Source organism: Lonchura striata, chromosome 2 (genome assembly GCF_046129695.1).
Source record: "Lonchura striata isolate bLonStr1 chromosome 2, bLonStr1.mat, whole genome shotgun sequence".
NCBI lineage: Eukaryota > Metazoa > Chordata > Aves > Passeriformes > Estrildidae > Lonchura > Lonchura striata.
Window position 1 is genome coordinate 89,182,099 of NC_134604.1, and position 18,777 is coordinate 89,200,875.

An 18,777-nucleotide genomic window follows, 5' to 3' on the forward strand; every position below is an offset into this window, starting at 1 on the left:
TCACAGCACCAAGCCTGACAGAGTTCCAGCATCTGGAGAACGCTCTAAGACAAGGGGTGTGATACTTGGGGCTGTCCTGTGTAGGGGCAGGAGCTGGACTTCGATGATCCTTGTGGGCCTCTTCCAGCTCAGGATATTCTGTGATTCTGCGGGATTCTGTGTGTTTCCCCTGACTCGGCTGCCCCGTGGAGCGCTGCCACCCCGGCAGGGCGCACCCCGGCCCCGCTGTCCCGTTCCCGCTGTCCCGTTCCCTCTGTGCCGCTGTCCCGTTCCCGCTGTCCCGTTCCCTCTGTGCCGCTGTCCCGTTCCCGCTGTCCCGTTCCCTCTGTGCCGCTGTCCCGTTCCCGCTGTCCCGTTCCCTCTGTCCCGCTGTCCCGTTCCCGCTGTCCCGCTGTCCCGCTCCCGCTCTCCCGTTCCCTCTGTCCCGCTGTCCCGCTCCCGCTCTCCCGTTCCCGCTGTCCCGCTGTCCCGCTCCCGCTCTCCCGCTCTCCCGTTCCCTCTGTCCCGCTGTCCCGCTGTCCCGTTCCCGCTGTCCCGTTCCCGCTGCCCCGCTGTCCCGTTCCCGCTGTCCCTCCCCGTTCCCGCTGTCCCGCTGTCCCGCTGTCCCGTTCCCGCTGTCCCTCCCCGTTCCCGCTGTCCCGTTCCCGCTGTCCCGCTGTCCCGTTCCCGCTGTCCCTCCCCGTTCCCGCTGTCCCGCTGTCCCGCTCCCGCTGTCCCGCTGTCCCGCTGTCCCGTTCCCGCTGTCCCTCTGTCCCGCTGTCCCGTTCCCGCTGTCCCGTTCCCGCTGTCCCTCCCCGTTCCCGCTGTCCCGCTGTCCCGCTGTCCCGTTCCCGCTGTCCCGTTCCCGCTGTCCCGCTGTCCCGCTGTCCCGCTGTCCCGCTCCCGCTGTCCCGCTGTCCCGCTGTCCCGTTCCCGCTGTCCCTCCCCGTTCCCGCTGTCCCGCTGTCCCGCTGTCCCGTTCCCGCTGTCCCGCTGTCCCGCTGTCCCGCTGTCCCGCTGTCCCGTTCCCGCTGTCCCGCTGTCCCGCTGTCCCGCTGTCCCGTTCCCGCTGCCCCGCTGTCCCGCTGTCCCGTTCCCGCTGTCCCGCTGTCCCGTTCCCGCTGTCCCGCTGTCCCGTTCCTTCTGTCCCGCTGTCCCGTTCCCTCTGTCCCGCTGTCCCGTTCCCTCTGTCCCGCTGTCCCGTTCCCGCTGTCCCGCTGTCCCGCTGTCCCGCTGTCCCGCTCCCGCGGCAGCCCGTGACGCCACCGCGGCGCGGCCGCTCTGGAGTCGCGTTTCCCTCCGCGCGGCATTGTGGGAGTGCGGGAAGGGGCCGCCGGGGAAGATGGCGGCGCAGGGGAGAGCCCGGGCGGGCGGCGGCGAGGAGCAGCGGGGGTCTGGGCGCTCCGAGGCGGAGCTGTTGCTGCTGCACCCGGAGCTGCTCTCGGAGGAATTCCTGCGGCTCACCCTGGAGCAGGTGCGAACGGGGCGCCGGGCCGGGCGGAGCGGCGGCCCCCGAGGCGGGGCGAAGAGAGGCACGGCGCTCAGGGAAGAGCAGGCGCCAAGTCGGTGCTTGGACACCACGAACTTGCAGAGAGATATACGGGATATGGGAGATGTCTCCGTGTCTGCAAAGGGGCTGTGTTTGAACACCGAGCCTGCTAAAAAGAAATTTGCCCAAATCGAGGCAGTGTCTGCGTACAGTAAAACTGGCTGTGGAAGGATGAGCTTTACACTGTTAGAGTTGCCACGTCCATACCCAGTTTTATCCTGCTCTAGTTGACCCTGCCTTGGCAGGTCGGTTGGACTAGATCATCACCAGAGGTCCCTTTCAACCCTAATAATTCTGTGAGTTAAAGAAATGCAGCCTATGTAATCAGTCAAGCTAATGCTTTAATGCATAAATATTGATATTCAATAGTTGAAAAATAATTGAGCTTGAAAGTCAGTTATAAACAGTCTAGGACCATAAAAAGCTTTAGTTAATGTTGTTTGGAATACTAGTTGCTGCCTTGGTTGAAAATTTCAGGTGCATGAAACAGTAGTAATCAAAGTTTCAGGGTTTTGTATGAGCTCAAAGACTTTTAATATGCTTTTGTCCGTGCAACCTATGTGGACAGGTTTCAGGCCAACACCAAAAGTCATGAAGCCAGAACCGGTAGTGGAAGAGGCTCGACTTGCTCTCAATGACCTCGATTTGTAGGATGTTAGTGGAGTTTTTTTCTCGTCCCAGAAATTTGGCATGAGGTACCAAGAAACACCCACAACCCAATACACTACTAGAAAGAAAATTGGTATTTGAACTGATGGTTCCTAGAATCACAGAATAGTTAGGGTTGGAAGGGACCTCTGGAGATCATCTTGTCCAATCCCCCTGCCAAGGGAGTGTCAGCAAGAGCAGGTGACATGGGAACACATCCAGGTGGGTTTTGAATGTCTCCAGAGAGGGAGAGTCCTTAACCTCCCTGGGGAGCTTGTTCCAGTGCTCTGCCATCTTTAATATAAGGAGGTTCTTCCTCATGTTGGGATGAAACTTATCTCTGTTATTCTTGGGGAATTGGGGAAGATAGCACAGTTCTATGTCTATAAGTTTGATATTTTAGTTGTCTGTTGCTTAGAAATGTGAAAAAGAGTTCTGGTATTGTAGTTGGTTTCAGGGAAGTGTGTTTGCATGAAAACATCAGCCATCAACAGTATGTCTGTCATAACTTTTCCCTTTTTAGGCTGCTATTTTCCTTGGGAAAACTTGCAGTATTTTGGGTAGAGAGAGGCTGCAGGGTTGACTTATGTGGGCGAAGGTGAGTAACTGCCCAGAGCTGGTCACAGCTGGATCCATGTGTTTCACCCTGTTGAAGAAAGCAGCCCATCACACCCAGATTTTGAAGCAGTGTTGCTCATGTCACCTGTGCTCAAATGCACTTAAAGAGCAGCAGACACTGGGGGCAAGAGACTCCAAAGGACACATGAGGAGAGGCACATGAGGAGACGTGAAGAAATGCACTTGCAGGTGGTGGAAAAAGAAACCACTATGCACTGACCAAAACATTCTGTGTTTCATTGCCTCCCTGAAGGGACAGGCTGAGTGTAATCCACACAGAAAATGAAGGAAATTGACAGCAGAAAGGTAGGAGAGCAGGCTGCTGTTGGCAGTGAGCAGTTCATGGCCTCTCCAAACTGATCATCCCAATCACCCCTTTACTTCTGGAACCCTGTCACAGTACAGTGCTTTACAGTGGATTTTGAAATAAGAAATTATGCCACTAGATGGTTGAATGTTGAATTTGTCATAAAAATAACAACTCTTTTTCTGTTCCCCACAGAAAAATATATTAGGTGAAAATGATGTAAAGATGGACAAAGATGGCCTCACCGATCTCTATATTCAACATGCCATTCCCCTGCCTCAGCGTGACTTGCCAAAAAGTAGATGGGGGAGAATGATGGAAAAGAAAAGACAGCAAAATTACTTGAAAAGTGAGAATAAAAGGTAATTTTATTGGGCCAGACTTGGACAAATTAGGAGAATGCATTTAGCTTAATTTTTGCCTGATTAGTGAACCTTGTATAGCTTCTGGATATTGTTGCAAGTTTACAGAGAATGCCGTGTTGGCTTGCCTGTGTCAGAAGTGTTAGATTCTACTACTGCAAAAATAGAAAAAAGGGGAACATAATTTTTTTTTTCTTTTGTCATCTGAATGTTATTAATGTTATCTAGCTTATAGTGCTTCTTCTCACAGAACTGTCTTTCTTATACATCCCCTTTATGTATTGAAAGGCTGCAGTAAGGTTTCCTGGAGCCTTCTCTTCTTCAGGATGAGCAGCCTCCACTCTCAAGCCTTTCCTTATGATCATTTTTATGACCCACCTCTGGAGCTGCTCCATTTTCTTCCTCCAGGGGCTCCAGGTTTGGATGCAGCACTCCAGGTGACGTCTCACCAGAGAAGAGTAGGGGGTGCAGGATCACTTCCCTTGACCTGCTGGCCATATTGCTTTGGACATGTTTGGCTTTCTGGGCTGCAAGCACATGTTGCTGACTCCTGTCCAGCCTCTCATCCACCAGTATCCCCAAGTCCTTCTCAGCAGGGCTACTCTTAATCCCTTCACCCCCAGTCGGTATTGATCCAGAGAATTGGTATTGTTCCTCTATCTCCCCATCCCCCGGTGTGTTGATAATGAGTTACTGGTAGATTTCAAGGTACTTTGTAATGAGGAGAAAGGAAATATTTTTTGTTTCACTGCATAATTGCTAATTAAAAATCATGTTTGCAGTGTTTAAGGTAAGTACTAAAAGCATACCTAACTATTCTTTCTCCTGGGCAGGGGTGGCCTACTCTAGAGTGATGGGTGCATGCTGCAGCAATTTTCTGTGTCTATTTCAAAACTAACATTTGCTTTCTGAAAGAAATACTATGTCTCGTTTTAAAAATCTCTTTACAAATCTTTGTTTGTATTTGCTCAGAAAGCAAAATGTTCTTCAAAAGTTTGTTTTACTGAATCTCTTCATTCAACCTTCCCTCTGCCCAAGACTTTGACATGTGATATGCATGATATGTTCAGCAGTAAATTCTAAGGAAAGGTGGATGGAAATTCCTGCAGTTTTTCAGTATTACAGCTTGTTGATATCTTAAGTCTCTTTTAGCTTTACTGAGGTTTCTAACTGTGAAGAGCTAAACAAATTCCATCAAGTTATTTGGGCTATTTTAGGTGGTTTTTTTTAGTTTTTGGGTGTTTTTTAAAGTTGTGGCAGTGGTTAAAACACCTGTCTTTTGTATGTTTTATTTTCCATGTGCATAAGAGGTTAGAGTACCTCTGTTTACATCTGTGGACTTGAGGATGGAAACATGATGTTAGTGTTTGGGTAGGAAACTGTTAGTGTGCTGAAATAGGTGCAAAAGAGCTTTTTCTCAAAACTGAAAACTGGAGTTTTTAAACAGAAATATTATGTCTCTTAGTGGTGGTTTGGATTTTTCTGTTTGTTAAATCTGCACTTTCAAACACTTCCTCTTCGTCATTCTTGAGCATTGCATTTTTAAAACTCTGAATTCATATAATGTGAGTTATGTTAACTTTGTACTTTATTTTTTTTCCTCAGTAAAGATGTTTTCTGATAATACTGTTTTGATATTAGCTCGATAGTATTGCTTTTCATGAATCAGTGGTTACTAAACTGGCCTGCTCTGACTACACATAGGCTTAAAGGCACAAACTATTAAATAATGTCATTAAATCCGCTTAGGGTTCCTGTTCAAAGAAAACTTATTTTAAAAAGGTGTGGGTTTTTTGCTTAGTGTTTTGATTTCCTAGCTAACAATCTTTTCGACTTACCTTGACATTATTATTTGAGTAAGAGTGGAAACAGGGACATTTAGAAGTATCAGAGTATGAGATGCTGTTCCTGCAGGTAAGGCAGCACACCCTTCCTTAAATACTCATCTTTTAAATACTCCACACTTATTATATCTGTGGTTACTCTAGAATAGCTGCAGTGGTAGAAGCATAGTGCCTTTGGTGTACAGCTATAATTGTCTGTTTAGACAGTTCCAGACACAACTCTTCTTGCTGAGGAGCGCTGGTCCTCAAACAGCCCCCTATGCCTTTTTATTTTCGAAGTGACTTTTATTACTTTTTATTTAAGTATATGCAAATGTATATAAGTATATTTATTTTTATTTAAGTTGGAGCATCTCAGAGTTTAATATTAATATTTTGGGATATATGGTTTTTTAAGGTAGGATAAAATTAATTTTCTCTACTTATGTAATGGATATGCTGTTTTTTGATCATCTAACCTGTTTCTGTGAATTTATGATTTGTATTTTCAGTGTTACAACAGTGGAAGGTTTAAGGAAACGGCCATTAATTGTATTTGATGGGAATTCAACAAGTACAAGCATAAAGGTGAAAAAGACGGAGAACGGAGCTGCCGATCGCCTGAAGCCTCCTCCAGCTGGGAGCACCACCAACACAGTCAGGAGATTATCAGTTCCTTCAAATGCCTCAGCATATGTGTCAGCCTCCAGTTTGTCAGAGGACGCTAAGCTGGGAACAAGGAATAATGAGGCTCAGCAGAACAATATTTCAAAGACTGACAGGAGTGTGTTGACTGGTCTGAAGGTTTACCCTTTGTCTCCAATAGCAGGAACTACTGTTGTGAAGTTAAAGAGGTCTGTTCCAAAAGAGGAATCTGATTTGCCGGTATGTTTGTGCAGTATCTTGTTTTGCAGCTTCTTTTTTATTTAATTGAGATTTATAGGAGCCAAAGTTAGAGCCTTGCAAGAATTTTCAGGATGATTTTATTTTGGAGTCATGGTAGAGTATTTAGAAATGGTGAATGTTTAGAAAAGTGTAGCTAGGTTGGGAAATACCAGAATGAAAGAAATTTGTTCTTGTCAATAGGAAGCTCCTGTGTAGGTAATGGTGCTGAGTGTAGCTGCCAGATGGGGACAAAGAACAGTGGTTACTTTTGACAGTGGTGTGATTACAGGGCTTGTCAATGAGCAAGGAGCAATGGGCTATCTCTTAAAAACATGCCACAATATAGACATAGGTCTTAACACTTGTGTTGTATTCCTTCATGATACAGATGAAAGATTTTTCAAATTTCCACTGGAGTACAGGAATGCCTGGAATAAATCTGGGCTTCAAAGGAAGAAATAGAAATATCTGCTCTCAGTTGAACTGCAGAGGGAGCTTTGGATATACAGTGTGCAGTTACATTGATTAGAATTTTCCTAAGACATGACACTGAACTTTGTTTTCTCAATATTGCCTCATGAGATGCAATAAAACATTCATATTATAATAATATATAAAAATATTAACATATTTTTAAAAAATCCTTTCATAAAAGAATGCAGGTAATCTACTGTGTGGGTTGATACATTCCATCAGATTTCTGTTAAACATGAGTACCAAATGAGTTCCAAAGTGAGTTCCAAATGAGTACCAAAACACATGGCTGCTGTGAAAGACAGCTTTAGCAGCTTTTAAAAGAGTCATGGCTGAGGCTCTGAATGGAATTTATGCTTGAGAGGTGTGTTTCCTAATGCCAGCAGGAACTTAATAAATTCTGTCAATATTTAGAATTCTTCAAGTATTTGTCAGATCTGAAGCTACAGAGCTTTTGAAACTTGCTTGGTATACACCTCACAGCTTCTTTGTATTTAATTTAAATGCTCTGTAGACAATTATGACATTTTTAAGTGCCACTGTATGACTGACACTCAGAAGCTGTGACCTCTGACATTTGACTTTCTACCTTAGCGACAGTTTAGGTTGTTCTAGTTCATATCTGTAAGTTCAGTCATGCCTTGGTTGATGCTGGTGAGACATGTAAAGTGTCTCCAAGCAAGTGACTGTTCTTGACTGTCAAGAAAAATTTAATGAATAGCACAGAACTATCCCTATTATCTTTGGGTCTAATTCCTTTAAACCTTTCAATGGTTGCAGTCCACAGGTTTCCTGTAAATAAACTAACACCAAATGTCTTCTAAAGAGTGATCTCTAGATTGTGCTCCCTGAACCCTCATGTTGCAGTGTCTTCTTGAAAACTCATATACTTGTCTTTACTCTGCTTATATGAACTATCAAAGCTCTAATTTCTCACAATTTTTTTTATTATTATTTTAGATAAAAGTGAATTATTTTACCGCTTCATCTGCCATTGCTTTGCTTTGGGCTTTCTTGATTTTTACAGGTTTCTTTGGGCAGGGGCACTTGAAAGATGAGCTCATCTGAGGTTTTGGCAATTATTTCTCTTCTTTTTATCCAGGTCTTTACAAAGGAAGACCAAATTTTCATATTCTTTTTTTAATGTTTTTTTACTATTGATAAAAGTAAGTTGGTTTCCTAGTTATGTATTTAGGGATTTTTCCTTATACAATTCCATTTCAACAAGTGTTTTAACAAGACAACCTGAAATAACTTCAGAAGTATGTTTTGAAACTCCAATATGTACCGTTTCTAAGATGCATAACTGAAAGAAATTTTTGAATATTTAATAGTATTTAATTGTAGGTTGCTGAAAACCAAAATACGTATATGATTTGCAGGCAGTTAAATTCATTGGTTCTATTTTTTATCTTCACCAGAAAAATTCTGTGATATTTAGTTTTCTCCACAAGATGGCAATAGAAAGCTGTTGTAGCAGCCTGCAGCTGAATACTGGATAGTACTAGATTGAAATATGCCAGATTAATGACTGACTCCTGTTTGCACAGTATCGCTAAGAATAATTATATATTTTCTTGTATTCCAGAATGACCTAAAGCCTTCAGAAGCAAAGAAGAAAATCCAGCATGTTACATGGCCATGAAGTAGCTAATGGTGCTCAGAACATAAATATTACTTCCGTATTTTCAAATAGATAGGTCATATTTAAACAGTTTAAATAAAATTATTTTAAAATTTACAGACTTACTGAGATTCAGATTGCTGTGAAGTTTTAACAAGTTTAACAACTCCCTGTTGTAAAGCTGGAGTCACTATCACCAGTCACCTTAAAAGTATCCACTCTTGTACACCAAGTAGTTAATTACTTCTTTAAAAGGTGGTGATATTACTCTAAACTAAACCCTCCACTCTTAGTTTTCAAGATTATTATAGTTCATCTCCTCCATGTCACTGTGATTCACACATTGTTTCACTAAGATTCAGTTTTATTCCACGTCTGATTAAATAGTTAAAATAGGTATTGAAATTTATAGTGATCCCTAGAGCCTATTTGGCTTTAAAAAGGTAATTAATTTAGGTGAGAAAGACGATCATTCTGCTGATAAGATAGTCTACAGAATTTTTTTTCTTTTTTGTTGCACAAGAGTGTAGAATTTGCAGTGCAAGTTAGGTTGGTAATAAGAGATGAACTATTTTAACAGCATTACTTCAAATTGAAGTTTCTCTTGATATATGAAACAAGGAATGCACAGATGGAAATATATGACTAGACTGTTTGATATGAAACTTCGAGAGGAAGTAGTGAATGGATTAGTGCCATGTTCTCTTAAGTACACAGGCATATTTTTTACATGCATAAATGTGAAAATGTGCCAGTGTAGGAAATTTGATTGTTTTCTGGTTACAATCATGCTTATTTATAAAATATGGGGAAAACCAATGGAATGCAGGCCAGTGCTTTCTCAGCCTAAAGACAGTTGAAGAGGGATGTGGATAGCAAGACAGAAGTACCTTGAGAGCATTAACACATGTAATGGTGCTCTAGAAGAAACGCCACAAACCTGTTTTCCCTTCCTTTGATAATTTAAGATGCATTTTGGTTTTCTGTGAAATTTGGTGTCTCATCTGGATTATTGGTCGTGCCTTACAGGGCAAAAATCCAGTTAAGTTGATGGAAACATATTTGTTAAAACTCATTGGCTCAGGGTGAAGCCAGTTTAGATCAGTTTTAGATACGGATGGTAACTAAGAATAATAAGAATGCTCCCAGACTTGGTAAAAAAAAAAAGAATCAACTTCTGAATCCACTTAGTTAACCCAGTAAAAGAAGTTTAGTAGTGATATGAAAGCTTGTTTACATTTTTAACATTGGTTTATATTGAAACCAAAAACTGTAGCTTAGTTCTTTACAGAAGTTTTCCATTCACTGTTACGATGTAAAAGGCACTTCTCGAATGCTGTAAAATGGTAAGAATGTGTGTTTTGAAATGTGCTCTTTCCCTTTTACTAAACACTTGTGCAGTTTTTGTACTTGAGTACAGCAAAATTTAACGTAATGTACATTTTTTATGTAAAGACTTGTCTTTTAAGTAGCCTTATCCTATTTAAATAAATTGAATTAAAAGCAAACTAAACAGTGCTGCCTTGTTTTTGTGATGTAATTAAGCTTATTCATTTTATACAGTTATATTTCAGTGGACTTGACGTAATCAGCATTTTAAGGGTAAAAGGGTCAGTAGCTGTTTGCAGCTGTAGCAGCAGTTAGTATCACATGAAGTGCTGGTTTTTGCACTTGTGTAAGGGTCTGATGGGAATTCTGTTTTGTGGCTGGCTTCTTGTCAGTGGTCTAGAGTCTAGGATGTATTTTGTGTAGTTCCAGTTCCTAGGAGCATGTGTGTGTTGGTATGTGTTAAGGAGGGATATGCAGAACTGCACTGGAATAATAGCATCATGCTGTTCTTGTATGGTAGCAGTCCTGTTTCCAGGCTGGGATGCTTTCCAGCCTTGCATGTTTCACTTACCTTTGCCCAAAGCTGGGGCCTTTTTGCTATGTTGTAGCACTTGGGAGGCGAGGTGCACCTGTGCTGCTCCTTCTGCCTTCTTAGAATCATCAAGGTTGGGAAAAACTTCCAAGATCATCAAGTCAAATCTTCAACTGAGTTCCACATGCACACTAAGTTGTATCACAAAGCACCATGTCTACATGTTTTTTGAGCACTTCCAGGGATGGTGGGTGACTCCACCATTGCCTGGGAGCCTGTTCCATTGCTTTACCACATCCCATCAAGCAAATTTTCCTAATATATGGCCTGAACTTCCCTTGTCAAAATTGGAGCTGTTTCCCTTTGTCTTATTGCAAGCTGCCTGAGAGAGGAAGCCAAGCCCCACCTTTCCATGGTTTCCTTTCAGGCAGTTGTAGAGAGCAGTATGGTCTCACCTCAGCTTCTTTTCTCCAGACTAAGCAACTCCCAGCTTCAGCCCCTTCACCAGCTCCATTGCCCTTCTCTGGACACACTCCAGCATCTCTGTCCTGCTTGTAGTGAGGGTCCTAAAACTGAGCACATGACTCAAGATGTGGCCCCTCATCAGTGCCAAGTACAGGGGCACTACCCCTTTAGCTCAAAGGAATTTTTCTTCTCTCAGCAAAGTATTGGAGCAGAGCTGCAGTGTGCTGGGGCATTGGCAGACCCCTGAGGAGAGAGGGAGGTGTTTGCCCTCCTTTCAGAGGTGTGGCTAAAGGGATTTTTGTAGCTATTTGCTACAGCTTTCATCATAGAACGAAATCACCAAGGGATAGAAGTTATTCACTGAGTTCTGATTAGCGCAGTGTGCACTTCAAAAATGTCAGCCAGCCAAGTTCTTCAAATGGTGTGCAATAAACCCACCTGATCTGCTATGTCTATTTAGATGGTTGGATTAATGAGAGGGGAATGACCTGTGGGCACTTTGCAATTAGTACCAAGAGACAAACTCCAGAGTAGTGGCAGAAACTAGGAGCAAACTTTCCCTACCCAATAGCACACAGACTAAGTATATTCCTAAATCTTAATTTCATATCTGAAGATTCCTGTTGGAGGTATGACATATTTCTTTTCTCCTTTTTCTGAACACAAATGAATTTCATCTGGAAGGTGTACTGGGACTGTGCATTGCATAACATGGACATGTTTCTTGCAGTTTGCTTTGGGAAAAGGTTTATCTTCCTTTGTATTATTTCCTTTTGATGTTGCTGTCCTGCCAGCATGCTGTTGCTGACAGTTGCTGTGGCAAATGTAGCAGAAATTATGGTGCAACGAAGAGTATTATGTATCCCAATACAGAAAAAAATTAAAGCATGCCCTGCTATAGAAGTTAAACTTTTGATTTTCACAAAGATAGATGGATATCTTTTGAGTTATCTTGACCTCCTTGCTTGCTGAGAAGAAAAATATTTTGGGCTTGAGTTTAGAGCCTATGAACACATTTTTATCAGCTGCAGTCAGTACAGTGTGTGTTTTCACACACTTGTTCATTATTGCTGGTAGTTTTCCCACTGACTTCAATTAGTTAAAGACTCTGTTGTACAGCAGGGCCCTTCTGAGAATTGTCTTAACTTCACACCCCAAAAAATTGGGTGCAAAAAGGGATGTGTTTGTATGTATTGTTTTTCTTCAGAATGTGAAAACATTTTTGTAAATATTATGTAAATACAATTAAGCCACAATTGCAGTTTTGTTTTAAACATTTTATTTTGAAAAATACAATGTGCAGTGTAATGTCAACTAACTGTAATACTGACACTGTTGATCAGAACTTGTACTTCACACAATGACCAGCTAGACATGCAATAAAATATGTACCTGTCATGAAGCACTCCCATTTCCACTGTTTCATCATTATCTCTTTATGGCATGTCACAAATCCATGTACATTGAAACACACTACTTTTGCAGTCTTTCTACAAACTTGACAGCACACACTTGTCACACAGCTCAAGAACACTGTGGTTACACCAGCCTTATTGGAATTGAATAGCCTTTGCCATTGATTTCAGTGGGCAGAAGGCTTCACCCTATATATCCACCTATAAATGTACTGTGTGTGGCCATTGTTATCCTTGACCTGTATCACTTCCTTCTAACTGGAATATTTTTTAGGAAAAAAGTTCTTAAAAATGCTATGTTATGTCAAAAACAGCCAAATAGTTTTACATCATGAGTTTTGCATTACTTTTTGTTATTGGTAGAAATCTTAAATGCTGACATTGCTATTAGAGACTCTCAAGCTGTTTTCCCTCCAGATTTGGAGAGTATAAAGAAAAAGGTTAAGAAATGTTAGGTACAGTGAGACACAGAGTGGCAAAGCTAGCTCTGAACATCCACATATTTCAGACTATATATTGTGAGCACGGCTTTCCTCCCTTCTTTCTCACCTCTTTGTTTGAGCTTTAAATATCCTTTCCACATTCAGGGCAAAGGATGTCATCCCTTTCTGTGAGGAAGCCACGACCCACCAATGAAAGGGAGCACTTCTTACAGTTAAAGCAATCATTATGCCACTGCCGTTCTTCAAAAGAGATGTACTTGGTTCCTCCGAGTCCTGTTTGAAAAGCAAAATCGTTCTGTTACAAGAAAACAGTAGCAGGTCAGCCATCAGGTCACGCAGACTGACACCGAGATCTGACATACAGCAGTGAAAAATGCCATTGTGACCAATCTGTTTGTTGCTGTGCTAATTTCACTGATTCTGTAGTGACTAATATTTTCATCCTCAAATACTTCTGTTGCTTTCAGCAAAGTTAATGAGCAAGGCTGTTATCCCTAGTGATAATGGCAGAAATGAACTTCCGAGGGATGGCCCTGCAAAATGCAGAAGAAAAGCAAAGCACCTGCCTCTGAACAGAATTCTGGCAGTTTTTTACAGAATGTCTTATGGCGCTGGACTATGTTAATTTATGGTTTTTATAGGTGCATTTAGATAATTAAAAAATAAATCTGTCATGTGTCATGACTTGATTCATAGCTCTGAAGGAAGAATACCTCAGGAAAAGAAGCAGGTTAGTAAAAAGCCATTCCAGAGTTTGAGGCTATGGCAGTTATCATCAGGTTGATACTTATAAAATATGTATTCATGTATTGAAGTTGTACAAAAGAAAAAAAAAAAGAAAAAATGTCTTTTAGTAGTAATTATCTTTTGCTTAACCTCAAAAATTACTAGCTGGAGTTCCATGAAAAAATTTAGTTGGGCATTTGTTGTGCCAGGTTTATACCTCAAATTTTAGCTTTTATATTCTTCAGATTCTGTGCTGCTTTAGTGTGTGGGTCTGAGCTTCATATTAGGAGATAGTAAGCTCTCTTCATAAAGTAGGTAGACAAAACAATTCCTTTTCTAGCTTGGGACCAAGGACAACCAATCCAGATCTCAGGCCCAAGTGCATTAACAACAGCAGACCGAAGAGAGAAAAACAAGAAGGATTGACTTCATGGGCTAAAGCTGTAATTGGACAATTAGCTTTAATATGCTCATAGACCAAAACTTATAAAAGTGTGAGATCCCATGACCAGTAGTCCATTTTGTGACCATTTTAGGTTCACCTGGGGTGTCGCTCTGGCTGAGCTCTTGTGCTGCCCAAAGCAGATCTATTGAGGCCTCCTAATAGATACCTACTTTAACTCCATCTAGTTTCTGTTCTAAGTCAGCCTTCACAAGGCATCAAGGTCAGACTTTGTTTAGTTTTGCCTTTAGTAGCAATGCAATACACAAAACTGCCATGAATGTAAAAGCCATGAGAGACCTACCACTGATTGGGTTTGTGCATCCAGCACACTTTTTGGCATAGAGGTTGCAGAAGCAGCTCAAGCAGTATGCAAACTCATCCCTGGAGGTAAAGCGCTGTCCAGACAACTGCTTCTTGCATGCAGTACACACAAAGCACTCCTTATGCCATGGCTGCTCCCGGTAGGTAACACCTCCTGTGGTGATAGCCTGTTTTAGGAAAAAAAAAAAAAAGACAAAAAAGTGTTTTCTTAAGAGTGGCATGTTTGTATTTTGATTTGGTAAAGAAGAAGGATGATGATTTTTATTTTGTGGGTGGGAGGAGGGGAAGAAGGCTTAGCAACAGCAAGATTATAATTTTGCTTGGAGTTGACTTGAGAAAATCATGAGAGTGTTTTATTGTCATTTTTTTATTTATAAAAAGAAGCTCTATGCTAGAAGTGCTTTATTCTGCATGTGTTGTAAAATATCGCTCTCAATTGTACTCTGTTTTTCAAGCTACTCTTTGTATGTTGCTTTTTGTATGCATGTACTAGATTCTGTCTCATCACTGTTCATTCACCTGTGCTTTTTTTCATGGTGGAAGAATTACCTAATGTGTTTCAACTTCGCTGTTACTTTCTTTGGGAAAGACTGGTTTATTTCATATTTTAGATGAAGTATTTACTTTCTGCTTCTCCTTTGTCAGGGAGTTTTCTCTTACAAGTAAGTGGAACTGAATTTATATAATCTCTTAAAACCAGTTAATTCTTAATATTTTTGCACATATAAAAATGAGATATTCTGCCTATTTGGATATGAAATGGGATGGACTTAAATTCCTTAAGCAAAAATAAGAGCACTACCTCCTTGCACTGGACACATTGCATGGCGAACTGCTTTTCATAGCAGGGTACACAAAAGTTTTGATTGTCCTTAGGGATGAAGCTCTTTGTCCCAATAGGCTGCTGGCAGTGGCAGCAGATAAAGCAGGTCTCGTGCCAGCTGTTGCCCTTGTATTCCATCTTTCGAGTACCTGTAACGACACCAGAGCATCAAGTGAACTCCTGGATGAGATAGATGCAGTTTGTAGCTCTTGTTTGCCTGGCAGCTGTCTATCAGAAAAGAAGAATTGCAGCTGTGAGCTATTTAATGTTCCTACCAGCTTTGCATGACATTTGGTACCATTTTAGGTTTTTGGAGATTTTTTCTGCAAAGAAGAGAAATGTTTATTGCAAATAGCTACAGCCTAGAGCAGCTCTGTATGGTATTATTAAGCAAATAACTAATTCCAACGCACAGGAAGATTCAAAGGAATTGGACAGACACCAATATAAGCTGCTGCTACTGCTGAGTGGAGTTCAGGCCATTCTCCATTAAAGACTGACCTCATTCATTCCCCATCTGTTTTGTATCTTTTTCAAATAGCAGCAAGAAACCTGGTCAAGTACAGACCCATAGAATGATTTGGGCTAGAAGACATCTTAAAAATCATATAGTTTTAAACTCCCTGCCATGCACAGGGACACCTCTCACTAGACCGGGTTCTCAGGGCCTGATCCAACCTGGCTTTGAACCCTGCCAAGGGTGGGGCATGCAATTCCTGGCAAGCACCTTGACTCCCTTTCCCAATGAAATACAGTCTCTGTCTGAGACAAAGGATTATTTCATATCTGCTCAGGGGCTTTTTTCTTGTTCTCATTGAGGTGTATTATAAGTTTGCAATTGTTTCCAGCTCAACAGAACATATCCTAAATGTTTTTCTGCTTCTTGAACCTTTCAGTAAGGAAACAGCTTTCTCTTTGTTTTCAGTTGAATTGAAAATATGGTTGAAGTGTGTAATTTAAACACTCCTTTTATTGGAAAGCAGGAGAATGGTATGGTAGTTAGAAAAGAAATGCACTTCTCTAGAACAAAGTTTTAGGGTTCAGATAGTGTTCTTTGCAGGTTCAGTCCACTGTATGGGTGATGGACTCTGAACCCTTCCAGGAAATTGGAGATGCCCTATTATATAGATAAATTTATTTGCACATGGTATGATTTCCTATGTTTCCACTTTGAGTTACAATATTTGATACTGGCCAGAAGGGTAAACAAACAAATGTTGTTCCTACAGTTCTGCATCACTCTTGGAGCCTGTAACAGCAAACATGAAGTCAAATACTTGGAAAACTGACAAGCCAATCGAGTTGGCTAATGATGAAGAACCACATTAATGCCTTTGATGCCCTATTACTGCAGGGTGAAGTTTTACTATTTTCCCCTTTCTCATGCATTAATTCATCTTTGTTTACTAGTTGCATATTTTTCTTCTTTTATGATCTCATTAAATTCTGCTGAGAGGCATACTTCAGGATTTATTTGGTGGTTTGATTTTTTTTTTTTAATTGACTTTCATTAGTAGTAAGTGAACTGTTAATTATCTTTCTTTCTGATGCTTACATTCTTGAATATTTTTGTTCCATTTTATTAACAGACACCTTCTAAAAATTATGCCCTGTTTATGCCGGTAACTTTCTATATCATGTCAAGGAGCAAATAAATCAGTCTTTCAAAGAATACTATTCTGGAAAAAGAAGACCTGTAAAATTTTTTTAATAGTCTAGAATTTTTACATTTGCAGCTGTGCTCTCTTTGGGATGGTGTTGTCATTGAAACTCAAAGCAGGGAGAGCCCTGTTTTGTTAGCTGCTAGACTGAAGTCAGTGTGAGTTGGATTTGCAGAAGGACTGAAAGAACAAGTTTGCAATCACTTAAATAGGCACCTCATGGTAAAGTTTCCACGGCTGGGACAGGAGCACTCCTTGCTGGGTTAGGAACTGGCTGGATGGCCGAGCCCAGCGAGTGCTGGTGAATGGTGCTGCATCCAGCTGGGGCCAGCCACCAGTGGTGTCCCTCTGGGTCTGTGATGGTGCCAGCTCTGTTCAATATCTTTACTGACAACATGCATGAGGGATTGAGTCTTTCATTTGTAAATTTGCCTATGACACTAAGCTGGGATCATGTGTCTATCTATCGGAAGGTAGGAGGGCTCTGCAGAGACACCTGGAATGGTTGGATGGATGGGCAGAGTCCAATAAAATTAAGTTTAATAAGTCCAAGTGCTGAGTTCTACATTTTGGCCACAATAACCCCCTGCAACATTATTGGCTGGGGATGGTGTGGCTGAACAGTGCTCAGGTGGAAAAGGATCTGAGGGTGCTGGTGTACAGCCGGCTGAACATGAGCCAGCAGTGTGCCCTGGTGGCCAAGAAGGCCAAGGGCATCCTGGCCTGTGTCAGGAATGGTGTGGCCAGCAGGAGCAGGGGGCTCATCCTTCCCCTGTACTCAGCACTGGTGGGGCCTCACCTGGAGTGCTGTGTCCAGTTCTGGCCCCTCAGTTTGGGAAGGACCCTGAGACACCTGAGCACATCCAGAGGAGGCACCGAGGCTGGTGAGGGGCTTGGAACACAAACCCTGTGAGGAACGAGTGAGGGAGCTGGGGGTGTTTAGCCTGGAGAAAAGGAGACTCAGGGTGACCTTATCACTCTCTACAACTCCCTGAAAGGTGGCTGTGGTCAGGTGGGGGTTGGTCTCTGTCTCCAGGCAGCACCTGACAGAATGAGACGAGACAGCCTTAAGCTGCACCAAGGGAAATAGAGGTTGGATATTAGGAAAAAGTGTTTTATGAAAAGAGTGATAAAGTACTGGAATTATCTGCCCTGGGAGGTGGTGAGTCACCATCCCTGGATGTATTTAAAGAAAGACTGGATGTGGCACTCAGTGCCATGGTTTAGTGGAGGTGTTAGGGCATAGGTTGGACTCGATGATCTTGAAGGTCTCTTCTAACCTTGTGATTCTGTGTGATTCTGTGATTCTGTGATCTACATTTTACATTTGGTGGTTCAAAGCAAAAGGCAAGTTTAGCACTAACAGTCTCCACAAGGGATATCAAATAATTTGCTGGTTCTTTCAAAATAAATTATCCTTTCACTGGTGACCATACTCCTCTGCTGTAGCTCCTGTACTACCACAGTGTGCTGTGTAAGTAGGAAAAACATGGTGAATGTACTGCTCTTCCAGTGTTGTGACATCTCAGCTACCTTGGGTAAGCAGCTAAAGACCAGTGCACAGTTGCAAAACTTACAAAAATTAATTTCTTCTCTTCTGGGTTAAAGGAGAAGCAGGGATTCCGTGTCACTGAATCCAGCCTCCATTACTACATATCAATATATAGCTGGTATAATAGACTAAAATAGATCCATTCAGTAAATCACTGATAATGGTAATGAATCTGATGAGCAGTACTAAATATATATACACATAACATTATAGAATCACAGATTCATAGAACAGTTTTGGTTGAAAGAAACCTTTAAAGATCATTGAGTCCTGGGCTTTTGCAGTAAGCAGGGACATCTTCATCTTGATCAGGTTGCTCAGAATCCCATCCAAACTGACCTTGAATTTTTCCAGGCATGGGGAATCCACCACATCTCTGGGAAACCTGTTTCAGTATTTTACCTTACCCCTTCATTGTAGGAAACATATTCCTTATACTAATCTAAATAAACTCTCTCTTACTTTAAAAAAAGTTACACTTTGTTCTATTGCAACAGGCCCTGCTGAAAAGTTTGTCCCCAACTTTGTTACAGTTCCTCTTTCAGGTACTGAAAGGCTGCAAACAGGTTTCCCCGCAGCCTTCTCCAGGCTGAACAATCCCAGCTCTGTCAGCTTGTCTTAATAAGCAAAGTGTTTCAGCCCTCTTTGTGGCCCTCCTCTGGACCTCCTCCAACAGTTCCACGTTCTTCTTATGGTGGGGTTCCCAGAGCTGGATGCAGCACTCCATGTGGGATCTCTCAACAGCAAAGTTAAGGGACAGAATCACTTCCTTTGACCTGCTGCCCACACTTCTTTG

General features: G+C 42.0%; 2 protein-coding genes across 5 annotated transcripts in view; one reads left to right on the plus strand and one right to left on the minus strand.

Moving 5' to 3' along the window:
• The first annotated feature begins 1,263 nt into the window (after positions 1–1,263).
• C2H2orf49 (chromosome 2 C2orf49 homolog) lies at positions 1,264–9,782 on the plus strand. The gene is made up of 4 exons (XM_021538152.2): positions 1,264–1,453; positions 3,297–3,463; positions 5,799–6,171; positions 8,234–9,782. Exons 1-4 carry the CDS (start codon positions 1,322–1,324, stop codon positions 8,288–8,290), a joined length of 729 nt encoding a protein of 242 aa, XP_021393827.2. The 5' UTR covers positions 1,264–1,321; the 3' UTR covers positions 8,291–9,782.
• Positions 9,783–11,857: 2,075 nt separating this feature from the next.
• FHL2 (four and a half LIM domains 2) overlaps positions 11,858–18,777 on the minus strand; it is a 55,739-nt gene continuing 48,819 nt past the window's right edge. For all 4 annotated transcript variants that reach the window (XM_021538138.2, XM_077781550.1, XM_021538128.3 and 1 more), the window contains exons 4-6: positions 14,748–14,917; positions 13,926–14,112; positions 11,858–12,726 (exon numbers count right to left, since the gene is read on the minus strand). In XM_021538138.2, the coding sequence (XP_021393813.1) occupies positions 12,575–12,726; positions 13,926–14,112; positions 14,748–14,917 (509 nt within the window). In that variant the 3' untranslated portion in view covers positions 11,858–12,574. The remainder of the gene's footprint in view (positions 12,727–13,925; positions 14,113–14,747; positions 14,918–18,777) is intronic.